Source organism: Gossypium raimondii, chromosome 4 (assembly GCF_025698545.1).
Source record: "Gossypium raimondii isolate GPD5lz chromosome 4, ASM2569854v1, whole genome shotgun sequence".
In the NCBI taxonomy this organism is placed as follows: domain Eukaryota; kingdom Viridiplantae; phylum Streptophyta; class Magnoliopsida; order Malvales; family Malvaceae; genus Gossypium; species Gossypium raimondii.
Genome location: NC_068568.1, coordinates 7,731,245 through 7,743,335, shown reverse-complemented (window position 1 = coordinate 7,743,335; position 12,091 = coordinate 7,731,245). Strand labels below are relative to the sequence as shown.

At 34.1% G+C, this 12,091-nt stretch overlaps 2 protein-coding genes and 1 long non-coding RNA gene across 3 annotated transcripts; 1 reads left to right on the top strand and 2 right to left on the bottom strand.

The window, feature by feature from the left end:
* Positions 1–1,789: 1,789 nt before the first annotated feature.
* Positions 1,790–4,674, top strand: LOC105779640 (uncharacterized). Its single transcript, XM_052629316.1, has 4 exons — positions 1,790–2,049; positions 2,187–2,757; positions 2,855–3,146; positions 4,127–4,674. The coding sequence occupies exons 1-4, from the start codon at positions 1,997–1,999 to the stop codon at positions 4,162–4,164; spliced, it is 954 nt and encodes a 317-aa protein (XP_052485276.1). The 5' UTR covers positions 1,790–1,996; the 3' UTR covers positions 4,165–4,674.
* LOC105779638 (pentatricopeptide repeat-containing protein At1g59720, chloroplastic/mitochondrial) lies at positions 4,620–6,693 on the bottom strand. Its single transcript, XM_012603481.2, has one exon. It carries the CDS (start codon positions 6,553–6,555, stop codon positions 4,720–4,722), a length of 1,836 nt encoding a protein of 611 aa, XP_012458935.1. The 5' UTR covers positions 6,556–6,693; the 3' UTR covers positions 4,620–4,719.
* Positions 6,694–9,635: 2,942 nt separating this feature from the next.
* Positions 9,636–11,373, bottom strand: LOC105780846 (uncharacterized). Its single transcript, XR_008195159.1, has 5 exons — positions 11,205–11,373; positions 10,453–10,517; positions 10,318–10,365; positions 10,167–10,196; positions 9,636–9,867 (listed from the first exon to the last, which is right to left on the bottom strand). It is a non-coding gene; the product is annotated as an uncharacterized LOC105780846 (long non-coding RNA).
* Between the last annotated feature and the right edge of the window lie 718 nt (positions 11,374–12,091).

Sequence of the window (12,091 nt, the reverse complement as noted above, 5' to 3'; positions counted from 1 at the left end):
ATATCTTCCAAATTGGACTTGATAGACGACATAATAATCTTTCAATCAATTTGCTTAGTTTTGATTAGACTATGGACTATTTAGATTATCAACTAATATAAGTTGTCTTTTTGCATTATGATTTGACCACATAATGCAACCTAGTATTAGTTAAACATTAGATAATTAATGAGCCAATATTTGCTTATATTTTACTTTGTGTGCGAAAACCGTTGAAAACAAATACAAATGATATTAATGAGTAATAGAATTTTTTTAAAAACCAATTTATTTGAAAAATTACAAGTATAAAATGATAAATACACTATACTTAGGGCATTAAATCCTAATAGTTGAAGGCCTCCATTTCTGACTCCGGTAGGCTTAGGGACCTTAAAAACCTATGCTCATTTTAGATAGTATGAATGGGCCACTTATCTAACTTGAAAGAAGTGGAATGGCCACAAAACCATGTTTTCACTACCTTTTATCAATAATAAAGTAGTTCGAAAGTTTAAGAGAAGGATGGGTAGAGATAATAAGAAACTCCAAAGCCCTATTTCTCTTAATAAAATAAAATGCTAAAAAAAGACCTACGATGAGGGTAATGTTCAAGAGTTCGCAAAGCGTGATAATACTCATGATAATAATGCAAGAATGAGGTTGGAACTAGCTAATGGTGATGCTTATGATCTTGAGAAGTTTAACTATAAAAAAGAAAAAAAAAAACTAAAGTCAAACTTCAAGCAATCTACGCGAACAAAAAGATCAGCCTTGTGAGGACGCTAAGACACCATCTCGTTGTAAGCAGGCTTTTAGAAGATTAATTAGTGGGAAACTTGAAAACTTAACAAATTCAGGGAATCAAGAGGGGTGTAGCATATCGAATCTACTTCCCCTAAAGCATACCTGTTAGTTTACTTCACTTCCCCCAAAGAATACCTGTTAGTTTACTTCACTATTTGCTAACTTAAGAAAAGAGAAAATATCTACATTCAAACGATGTTTCCTCAATAGAGTATGACCCTAAAGGAATCACGACATAAAGTGAGCTTCCTTCAAGGCCCGTCACATTCCCTACAACTAACTTTGGATGTGATGAGATGTTGTGAGTGAAATGAACGGAGTTAGTGGAAGGGTCATATCAAGCGATGTCGCCGAAGCCATGATGATCAATTCCTTGGTGGTGGTGACAACCTCCTTACGACTACTCCCATTGCCATCATCTACTCATCTCTCCACCTCTGCCCTCTCCTTTTCTTGTTTCCTCCCCTTCCCCCTCCCCCATATAAACCCTCAACCTTTCCCTCTTTTTATTCTTTCCCGAGTTGTCAATTAGTCTATGTTAACCTATTTATCTTTTTTGTTGGTTCACACTATTTTTAGGTTTAAGAGACCCTTCTTTCAGAATAATAAATCTCTCTCTCTCTAACCTATTATGATTTGAGTACTCTCGAGTTCACAGTAACTTAGTTTTTTCTATGCTTAACTTATAATTCTTATCAATCCATGATGCTTTATAAATATTATCAAGTAGAATCCAACATACCAACTCGCGAAAAAAGTGGTAGTTGATGGCAATGACGGTTGGGTTCTTACAAATGTTTTCCTTGGAGACTATAGTCTTGAGTGGAGCATATTTCTAGTATAAATTGAGTTACGATTAGATGAGAATATCAATTTCTTTGATGTCTTTTGCATATAAAAGATAATTTCTATTTGGAAAAAGAAATCATTATTAAATTATTGTTTTGTTGTAAAGCTTGGCAGGTCATTTCTTTTTGGGCAAAAGATGATCAACATTAAATTATTCTTATAAAGACGCGGAAACATTGCACTACAGCGCTCTCTCTCTCTCTCTCACATGTTCCAAAATGGTCCAACATAGACCCACCACGTGCGTAACATACTGCTCCCGAAATCATCGCCATCACATGTGAAGCAAATTTACCGCGTTACGCCCCATGTGTGCTTCTTTGATCTTTCTTTCTTTCTTCAATGGCCGCCGCCGACTCTCATGAGATCCAGCTTCGCACCACTTACTAACGTCCCTCTCTACTGTATTCCATTGTTAGTAGTAAAATTTCGCGATTTTTAATGTCACAGAAAAGAAAAACAGATTTGGGCTATAAAAATCTCATCTTTCTTTGTTCATTCCCTCTTTCCTCTTCCTTTGTTTTGAGCGGCTAAAAATATTCCTACTGTAGGACGGGAATGGATTTGTTCCTAAACGCCAAATCGGTGCGTCTACGCAGCCACCACGACAAGTATCTGGTCGCGGATGAAGACGAAGAATCCGTCACTCAAGACCGAAATGGATCCTCCAAGAACGCTCGATGGACCGTCGAGTTCGTGCCTGGATCTCAAACCATTATCCGTCTAAAAAGCTCTTACAACAGGTATCTTACTGCTTCCAACCAGCCCTTTTTACTTGGGATGACGGGTCGAAAAGTGATTCAGACACTGCCTAGGAGGCTCGACTCATCTGTCGAGTGGGAACCCATTAGAGAAGGGTGTGAAGTCAAGCTCAAGACTCGGTACGGGAACTTTTTGAGAGCTAATGGAGGATTACCACCTTGGAGGAACTCGGTGACTCACGATATTCCTCATAGGACCGCTACTCAAGATTGGGTGTTGTGGGATGTGGATATTGTGGAGATTCAAGAGAAGCCCTCAGCGAATATTCAACACCCTCCTCCCATTCCTCACTCAGATTCATTGGACTTTGATTCACCTTCTTCAATTTCAGGCAAATCTGCCCACTTTTCAAGACAAGAGGTTTGAAGATCTCAACTTTAAAAAAAGAATCTAACTCTTGGATCATTTGGGTTGTTTTTAATGGTTTGATTCAATTTACATTTTTTTTTATTTGTAGTCAAGTGATTCTTATGTGGGTTCCCCACCAAAATCCGAAGGAAGGACAATATACTTCCATGTTGCAGATGATAGTGGGGAGGTTGATGATGATGCAATTGAAGGGTACTCTTTTAGTTTCAAGGGTAATGGTGTGGATCAACTGGCTCATAAATTAAAAGAAGAGTCTGGCCTTGAGGATGTTGTGGTGTGTACTCGGAGTCCTTTGAATGGGAAGCTCTTTCCTCTTCGCTTGCAACTTCCTCCCAACAATGCTGATATGCATGTTGTGTTAGTTCCATCAGCATCAAAAGGTTAGACTTCTCTTTCAGCTGCTCTGGTTTTTATATTCATCTTAATTGCATATGCATTCCATTGGTTATTGCTTTTTCTATTCATATAGCATTTGTGTTCTATTTGGTGATTGCAACTTGCAACGTCAAGAATTTGCAAATGTGATTCTTTTGTGTAGATCCAAATGCAACATCTTCTCAATCGTATCATCAAATATATGATGTAGCATTAAGAGTTGAGGTTATATAATCCGTACTCGAAACATTTCTAGCTCAAAATGAACTGCCTTTTCATTCTTGTCGTAAGCACACATTATCTTATGTGATTTTTCATCTAAGTGGAATTGTTGGACGTTGGACCTTTGCTAGATTAAAATTTTGTTTTGGGGGTTTAATTTATGTACCTAGGATTCTTGATCTTGAGTTCTTGGTAGCTCTCCAAATTCATAGTCGACATTGTTATCTTTGTGATTGAGTTTATTGCTCATATACAATTAACCGTACTAAATTGAGGGTATTTTAATGCTATATGGCTAGTTTTTGAGAAAAACATTTTGTGGGAGAACTAGCCCATATGATGTGCCATTAGGCATACTAAACAGAGTTAATCTACTGCATAAACTAAACTCTGGTTTTGTCACCAGTATGATGTTGCACTAGTCTACTAAATAGAAGGTTAATATACTTCAAAAACTAAAATAAGTTGTTTATCCTTTGGACAATTTTGTTTTTGGAAAATTATTGTATGAAAGCCAATTATATAAACTTGTCATGATAAACCTAAATTTTGATCAGAATTAGCTCAATTGTATATAACCCTTGATGCAAGGGTCTGATATGAACATGCTTGACAGTTTTATTAATGAGCACTGTATCTCATTAGGTAAATATATCAAGTACCCCTATACCATTTTATTTATGGTTAGTCTTTCGGTTTTGTTTCACGTTACATGGTTTCTAATGATCTATGTGACTCATCTTTTGGTACATTTTTTTTCCAGTGGCAAGAGACTTTGTAAAACAAGGAATAAATCCATGAGCTACATTGAGGGAATGTCATAGGTGTTTCAGAATCAACATGCTTTGTACATCCTACTCAAACTCTTCAAATATAAGCTAGAAGTTTTCATCGAGTCTCCTACATCCCACTGCAGTTTTTCCAACGATAAGTTGGGTAAAGTTCAGTATTGAGTAATGTTCCTGCTATGAAAGAAGGTAATCATTTCAAGCTTTTCGAATTCAAGCTATAGATGATCTGATTGCTTCTGTTCTAACTTCTCGCAGTTTTTAATTTTGCTCCCTTAAGGTCTTGTAGAGTTATTCTTGTTGCAATTTGTTGCACGCTTCTTGAATTGAATTATTGAGGATGTTTTCAGCTCCTACTCTGTGAACTTGAAATAATTATGTTGTTATTGGCATCTGGAACATAAAACTTGTACAGCAGACTGCAGAAATCAAGTGGCCTCAAGCATTGTAAGAATGGCATCATCCATATGAAAACTTAATGTTGCCACAAACAATAAAAGGTGACACATTTCATTGTCATGTACATTATGTAATTTACTTGTTACTAGCTATACACTTCGAACAATTATCACCAATAATCCGAGCATGAGCAGAAGCCATCTTTAAAGTGATGAAATCTCGCACGATCTCGTACTATAATCTCGACATTGAAAACTCTGGAGATCAGTTTCGTTACCTCATGACAGTCATTGCATACCCTAAGGTTTTTAAAAATACGTATTGGCATACCTGGTTGCAACTTCAAAAGCCCCAAAGCAATGGCTAGTCTTTCACTGTGCAGCTTAAGGGAATGTTGTTTAGTTTCATTAAGTTCGTCGATCATAGGTGCTTGTGAATAGTCAGGTGAATAACCAACCGATTCTAGTTTTTTATCAATCACCTTTAGCATCTGGTATATTTCTTTAGTTTGAGGATGAGATGTATCTCCTGCAAAAAGTTCGTGAGCAACACCGTCCATCTCGATTGAGCTGCATCCAGGCTCTTTCTTTACGCCTTTATCGGTCATTAATTTCCTTACCGATCCAACATCATCCCACCTACTAGCTGATGCATAAACTCTTGATAACAGCACATAAACACCACTGCCAATGTCTCCTTCCGATTCAACGACTTGCCTGGCCAACTCTTCACTTAGCTCAACACTTGAATTCTTCTTAGAACAAGCATCAAGAAGACTTCTCCAGATGACTGCATCAGGTCTCATAGGCATCGTTGATACAAGGTCAAGAGCTTCATCAATAAACCCTGCACGGGCTAGAAGATCAACCAAACACCCATAGTGCTCTAATGCAGGTTTAATCTTGTAATCAGTAACCATCATGTCAAAATACAGACGACCGTAAGAAACCATGCCTTTATGATTACAAGCACTCAAAACGCCAGTGAACGTAATGGAATTTGGTCTGAAACGCTCTGTCCTAATCATTTTATCAAAACATCTAATTGCTGCCTCAGCTTGACCATGCATTGCAAATCCTCGGATCATATGATTCCATGATGTTAAATCACGTTTTGGCATCCTCTTAAAAACCTGGTGAGCTAATTCTAAAGACCCACATTTGCAATACATATCCACCAAAGAATTGTTGATGAAAACATCAATGGACAAATTAAAATCACACTTCTTCAACAAATAAGCGTGAACCCACGCACCCAAAGAGAAAGCCCCAAGACCAGCACAAGCAGTTAGAATACTTTGCAGTGTATACCCATCAGGATCGAACGTATTCCGCATTTCCCTGAACAGATTTAGAGCACTATTGAACTTACCAAACTGAACAAAACCTTCAAGCAACACATTCCAGGAAACCAAGCTTCTTTCAGGCATTTTAACAAACACTTTTTCAGCCAAGTCCAGAAACCCGCAACTTGCATAGAAATGAATCAAACTGTTATTTACATAAACATCGGAACCGAACCCATGTTTCAAAGCATGGGCATGAACTTGTATCCCTTCAGATACATCAAACAAGTAAGCACAACCTTTCAAAACAAATGGAAAAGTATGCTTATCAGGAGAAACCAGAGCTTGCTCTAGCATCTCCAAATAAAGCCTCATGGCTTGGTCTTTGTTGTTAACATCATTGGCACAGGCTCTTATAAGTGTGTTCCACATGAAGGAATTGGGGTTTTGAATTTGATTGAAAAGTTGAAGAGCGTAGTTGAAGTCAAGGAAGGAAGAGAAATGAAGAAGCTGAGAGTATAAAAAGAAGGTTTTTGGATGGTACGGCGAAGTGGAACGAAGGGTCAGGGCGTGGATTTGTTTGAGCTGAGAGATGTGGGTACATTGTTTCAAAGAGATGAGGATGCGACTGTGGGGGTCGAATGAAGGAGGGTTTGGGATGTTGATGGCTTTAGATGGAAGAAGCAGAGGAGGTGGACGTGGCCCTGTTGCAAGCGCCATACTTCGTTGTAAGAATAGGTAGTTCAGTTCCAACTCGGAATTAAGAGCGGATGCTTTGAGTGGCTTTCTAATGGATGACAGGTTTCCGGGGAACCCCCCAAAACAAAAACGAATCTTGATATTTCAGTGGTTGGGCTTGTTAGGCCAGATATGTAGTAATGGAGAAAAGTGCCAAGTTGAAGGGCTAAGTTGAAAAGGAAAATTCGAGAGTGTATCAACAATGGCAAAGTTTAGGGTTTAATTTGAAAAAAAAAAGTTGAGGTCTAATGTAGAAATAATTGTTAAATTCAAGCTCAAAAAATGATTTGATCTTAAGATGAATTATATTGATTGATAATTTGAATCACCCATCTACGGAAAGATTATGTTTCCGTTCTTAGCTAAATAAGACAATTTCAATTCGCCTATATATGGCATGGTAGGCTTGTGAAATTTGGAAGGGTTTAAAAAAATATTAAGGTCGAAAAATGAGTTTGAGCAAGAAATTAAGTTTATTTTAAGTATTGGATAAGTTTAGACTCTAATATTCAACATTCAAGCCTAACCCTACTCGACCCGCTTTCAAGTTCATAATATATTATCATTTTCTTTTCTTTTGTGTATTATGTGATTTATCATATAAAAAATAAATATACTATAATGTAAATATTAAAAAATATGGTAAATTGTTTATTTTAAAAAAATTAATAAAATATTTATCTTAGTAAAGGCTGAGATCGTAAGTCCTTCAGTACCCAAATTCTAGACTTTTTAACAACATGAATATATGTTTACACCCCAGCATTTGAGGATCTAATGACAGAGTTGGTCGCATTGAAGCAAACAGGGCCCGTTGAACAATTCAATGAAAATTTGCAAGTGTCCTCAACCAGCTTTCCCTTTCTAATTCATAGACCTTAAGCATTTTTCTTAGTACTTTAAGTTGCTTAAGCCAAAGAACTTAATTGATGCCCTTCACATGGCTAGGCAAGCAAAACCTGTAGTCCACACTAACTAGAAATGAAACTACACTACTTTGCATAAATCTGCTAGAAACTATCATGAATACTAACTCTAAATCACATTATAATCCTAGTCAGTTCTTTCAGAGTATAGCCAATCCTAAAACTAATTACTCTCCAAATCAGCCTTCGCAGAGTACAACTAAATTTTTTGGTTTTAATCATTCTCAAACTATTACCAAACCTACCTCTACCAATGTTCCCATACCTAGGACCAAATTTCCTAGCCTTACTAAGATTGAGGATAAAAAAATAGGGTTATGCTTTTGTTTTATGGACATACATGTACTAGATCCCAACTCTATTACATATTGTTCAAAGAGAGCGATAGGGAGAATGAGTTCGAGTCATTTGTAGATTGCTTAGATGATCTTGAACTTTGATGTCTAGGATGATGGTACATGAAATAATTTGAGTCTGAGTAATTTGAATTTGCCTGTTTGAAAATAATGTCAAACAATGATAGCCATAGTTAAAGGGGGGTTGAATTTTTACTAGGGACTGAGTAAAGAGTTCCTTAGCAATGTAAGGAGGTTCACTTCTCTACTAATTTTTTGGTGTTACTTTTAAAGGGATGTGGTATTGTTTTAAAGGTTCAATGGTTAGTGAAATTGGGACCGGATTTTATTGCTCCCATACTAAAATTTCAATTACAGTGGGGTCAATTGAGTGGTATATAATCTGGTGCAATTAATTTGATGAAAGCTAAGTTGTGTTCGAAAGTAATACAACCTATGACTATAAAGATAGAGTTATATCTTTTCTCTTATTTGATGACTACCGGCACACAATCAAAGGTTAAGGAGAATTTTATGAGAAAAAAAAGGGTTGCTAGAGTTTTTGGTAGAATTTGAGGATATTTTTGTTAAGTCTAGAGAGTTGCCACTTAAGAGAATCCAAGACCATAGGATTCCATTGAAGAATGAAAGTCTTGCTGTCGAAATAAGGTCATATAGATATCCAACCATCTAGAAGATTAATGGCTAGCTTAGTATTACTTTTGAAAAATACTGTGGAAAAGTGTTTTTGAGAAGTTTAGTTTAAAATATAAGTGTTTAGTATTGCTGTTGAAAAGTGCTTTTGAGAAATAAAATGTCAATTTTAGACATGGTAATATGAAGTAACAAATATGCATTTAAATAATGTTCAAATTAGTTAATATTATGATATTTTAGAAAGAATATAAAAAATAATTTATTATAACTTATTATTAATATTTTAATATATAATATTAATTTTAAATCTAATTAATTAACATGAATTATTTATTAAATTTAATTAGAATATATAAAATATATTTTAAATATTTAAATATAATTATTTGTAATTAGATATTAACACAGTTGTATTATTTTAAAAATATTTTTTTAATTTTTAATTAATGATTTTAACTCATTTGTATTATTTTATTTTAAAATGTAATTTGAATATATAAACCATATTATATATTAACATAACATAAAAAACATAAACCTAACAAATTAAAATATTACATGTATTTGGATTAAAGTTTCAAAAGGGATAATAATTATATAGCAAATATAAATACTAAAATTTTATATTAGCATTTACAATTCAAAGTGAATTCATTGAACTAGAAGCTACAACATCTTTTGTTAGTTAATTCAATTTCAAAACTACTTGAATTGTTTGATTCACCATCATCATCATCATCATCTTCACTTTCTCCATCATGCACATTTTCTAAATCAATAATATTCTTATATGCCCTGTTAATATTTTTGTATTCCGTAAAATCTGCACCATTTCGACCGACATATTTTCAAATAAGTTTGTGTATCGCCATTGTAGCAACAACGACCATCGTTTGCTTTTCAAAACTATAACTTAGCCTTTCTGCCATAAAAAATGTCTTACATAAATGAAATGCCAGCGTTTTAAGAATTTACATGACTTATCAGTTGAAGAACATAGAGATGCATAACGTTTCCAGCTATTTGTTAGAACAGGAAAATATCTTCTAGAATTTGTTGAAAAATCAGTGAAATCAAAATAGTCAGTGGATTTCACAACTCACATGGAGTCAATATTATTCCCCAAAGATTTTATGAAGGCATGTTTAAGAACACCAAGCTTTCTTAACATTTAAACAATTATTATCATCTCTAATAAGTTACTAACATAAATGTAGCAACAACTGAACAACATTATAATTGCAATAACTGCTCAATTTCGAAATACAATTGATTCTTCATCTTAAAACAAAAGACTAGAAAAAACTTCAATCAACTTCAGTTAACAAGTCACTCTCTTTACAAAACACATGCCTAGTATCTCTTCTTAAATCCACCTGCAAGCAACACAATAGCATTTTAGAAACCTCATGTGCAGTACACCCAACTTTTTGAAAAATAACATTACTATTATGTTGGCCAAAGAAACCTACGGCCAAATGAATGAACTAGAGATTATGCCTAAAAAAACATTCATCGCTATAATAGATACCATCATTTTAATAGTTAGTGATAGTCTTACTGCTAAACTTGCAAGTTACTAGAATTTCTTTTCTAATTAGGCTGAATATCGACATATAAGACAACCCAATGTAAAACAAAATGATATTTTCGCCAAAAAGGATTGCTAACTAACCTCATAAGCTTTTATATCCGAGAAAAGAACCTACAAAAGTATAGGAATTCTTTTAGATTGTATTAGAAGAATAACTACATATGAAAATGATAGCATTTTGACAGGCATCACTTAGCATGAGATTGCTCAGAAAATTCCTGAATTTGTTTACCTTCTTTCCAGGCTCCACTTTTCCTACTTCGGCACCGACCGAAACTAACTGAAGTTGAAATCATAAAATGAATTAAGGCAACTCAAGCATTCATTTGAAAAGGGGAAAAAGGTGTTTAACAGATTGTCATCGTACCTCCCCATCAAATACCTCTCAAACTTGACAGCTGATTTGGGCAACAAAACTCCACCAGTTGATTTCTGTGGTATAAAAATTGCAATTCATTTTCTCAACAATTGACAACAATAGGGGGACAAAACAGAAGATATTCATCACATGAGACTGGCAAAAGTAAATAATCTCTCAAAGAGTGCCTAATGATTTACAAGTTTATACACCACAGCCTACAAATGTGCATTCATCCACCAATAGGTCATCATGTAGATATACTTCTATGCTTAAAGTGTTTCACTGAGTTAATGTCAAGAGTTAACAAGATACAAACTTACTTAATGAAACTACTTAACAATCTAAATATAGAGTAGTGAAACCAACATCAATTAAAAATAGCAAACCTATGTAACTCAATCTTCATATAAACTTAGAGAAACACGAAATGGAAATGAAAAACAACAAAGATAAAGAATAAAAATAAAAACCCTTCAACATCATCATTATCCTTTGAAGGTAAAAGTTTGTCACAAGAAAAGCCAGAAAAAATAAATAATCCCCATATCGTTAAAAAAAATCAAACAATCAATTATTATAAGATTTTTTTTCTTGTTTCATCATAAGAGATGGAAATATTCCAATCCAATATCAAGAGCTAAAAAACTTGATTCTTTCACAAGCCAAAACAGTTGCAGAAAACAACTAAACTAAGCATAAGGAACAATTAAAGAGAAGAAGAGAACAACTAAAACAATCGCAGAAGAAAAGAAGCTCACTAGTGGAAGAATTAAGGAGGAACAACTTGAAATGGGAAAAAACGAAAAAATTAAATTGAGAGTTAAAATGAGAAGATGAGATTAGAGGCGTAGAAAGAAATAAAGTGAGAGAGAGAAAAGAGAAGAGAAGTAGAGAAAAAAAAACTTAGAAAGAGAAAAGGAAGAAAAAATTGGGATTCTACCGTGTGTTTTGAGAGAAGACTAATGGAGGATAAAAATGTAAATAATCAGCCAAAATCACTTTTAGCTTAGGAAAAGCTAAAAAAATTTTGGTCCGTTTGATTGCCAGTAAAATATTTTCCGTAAAATGATTTCTGGAAAATATTTTACTTTTCTAAAATAATTTCTTGGAAAATATTTTCGGTGTTTGATTGAATCTGTAAAATATTTTCTCATTGTTTGGCAAATTTCCGAAAATATTTTCCAAAAAGTTGTTTTACATATATTAATATATATTAATAAATTTTATATTTTAAATTGTTTTTACATATATTGCAATAATTTATTTATAATTAAATAAATCAAATTAAATATATAATAATACTCAATTATTAAGCTAGAATATTAACCGTATGAACTAGATAAATGAATCAATGAATCGTAAATTGGCAGCAACCTTTATTCAAAAAACATTGAAATTCAATTTTATCGTTCAAGATTTTGATGTTTGTATATAATACTGTCAATGTACACTTCTTAATTTGAACATCTATGGAATTGTCAAGATCTGCCTGCTGAACTTTTTGTGTATGAAGAAAGGGTTGGAACTTGGAAGTTGCGAGTCGCAACAAAGACAGAAGGAGCCAAAGATTGAAGAGAGTTAAAGCAAAGGATAGAAACCACAACATGAAAGCCATAGTGCAGACAAGCGATATCTCATATATCTT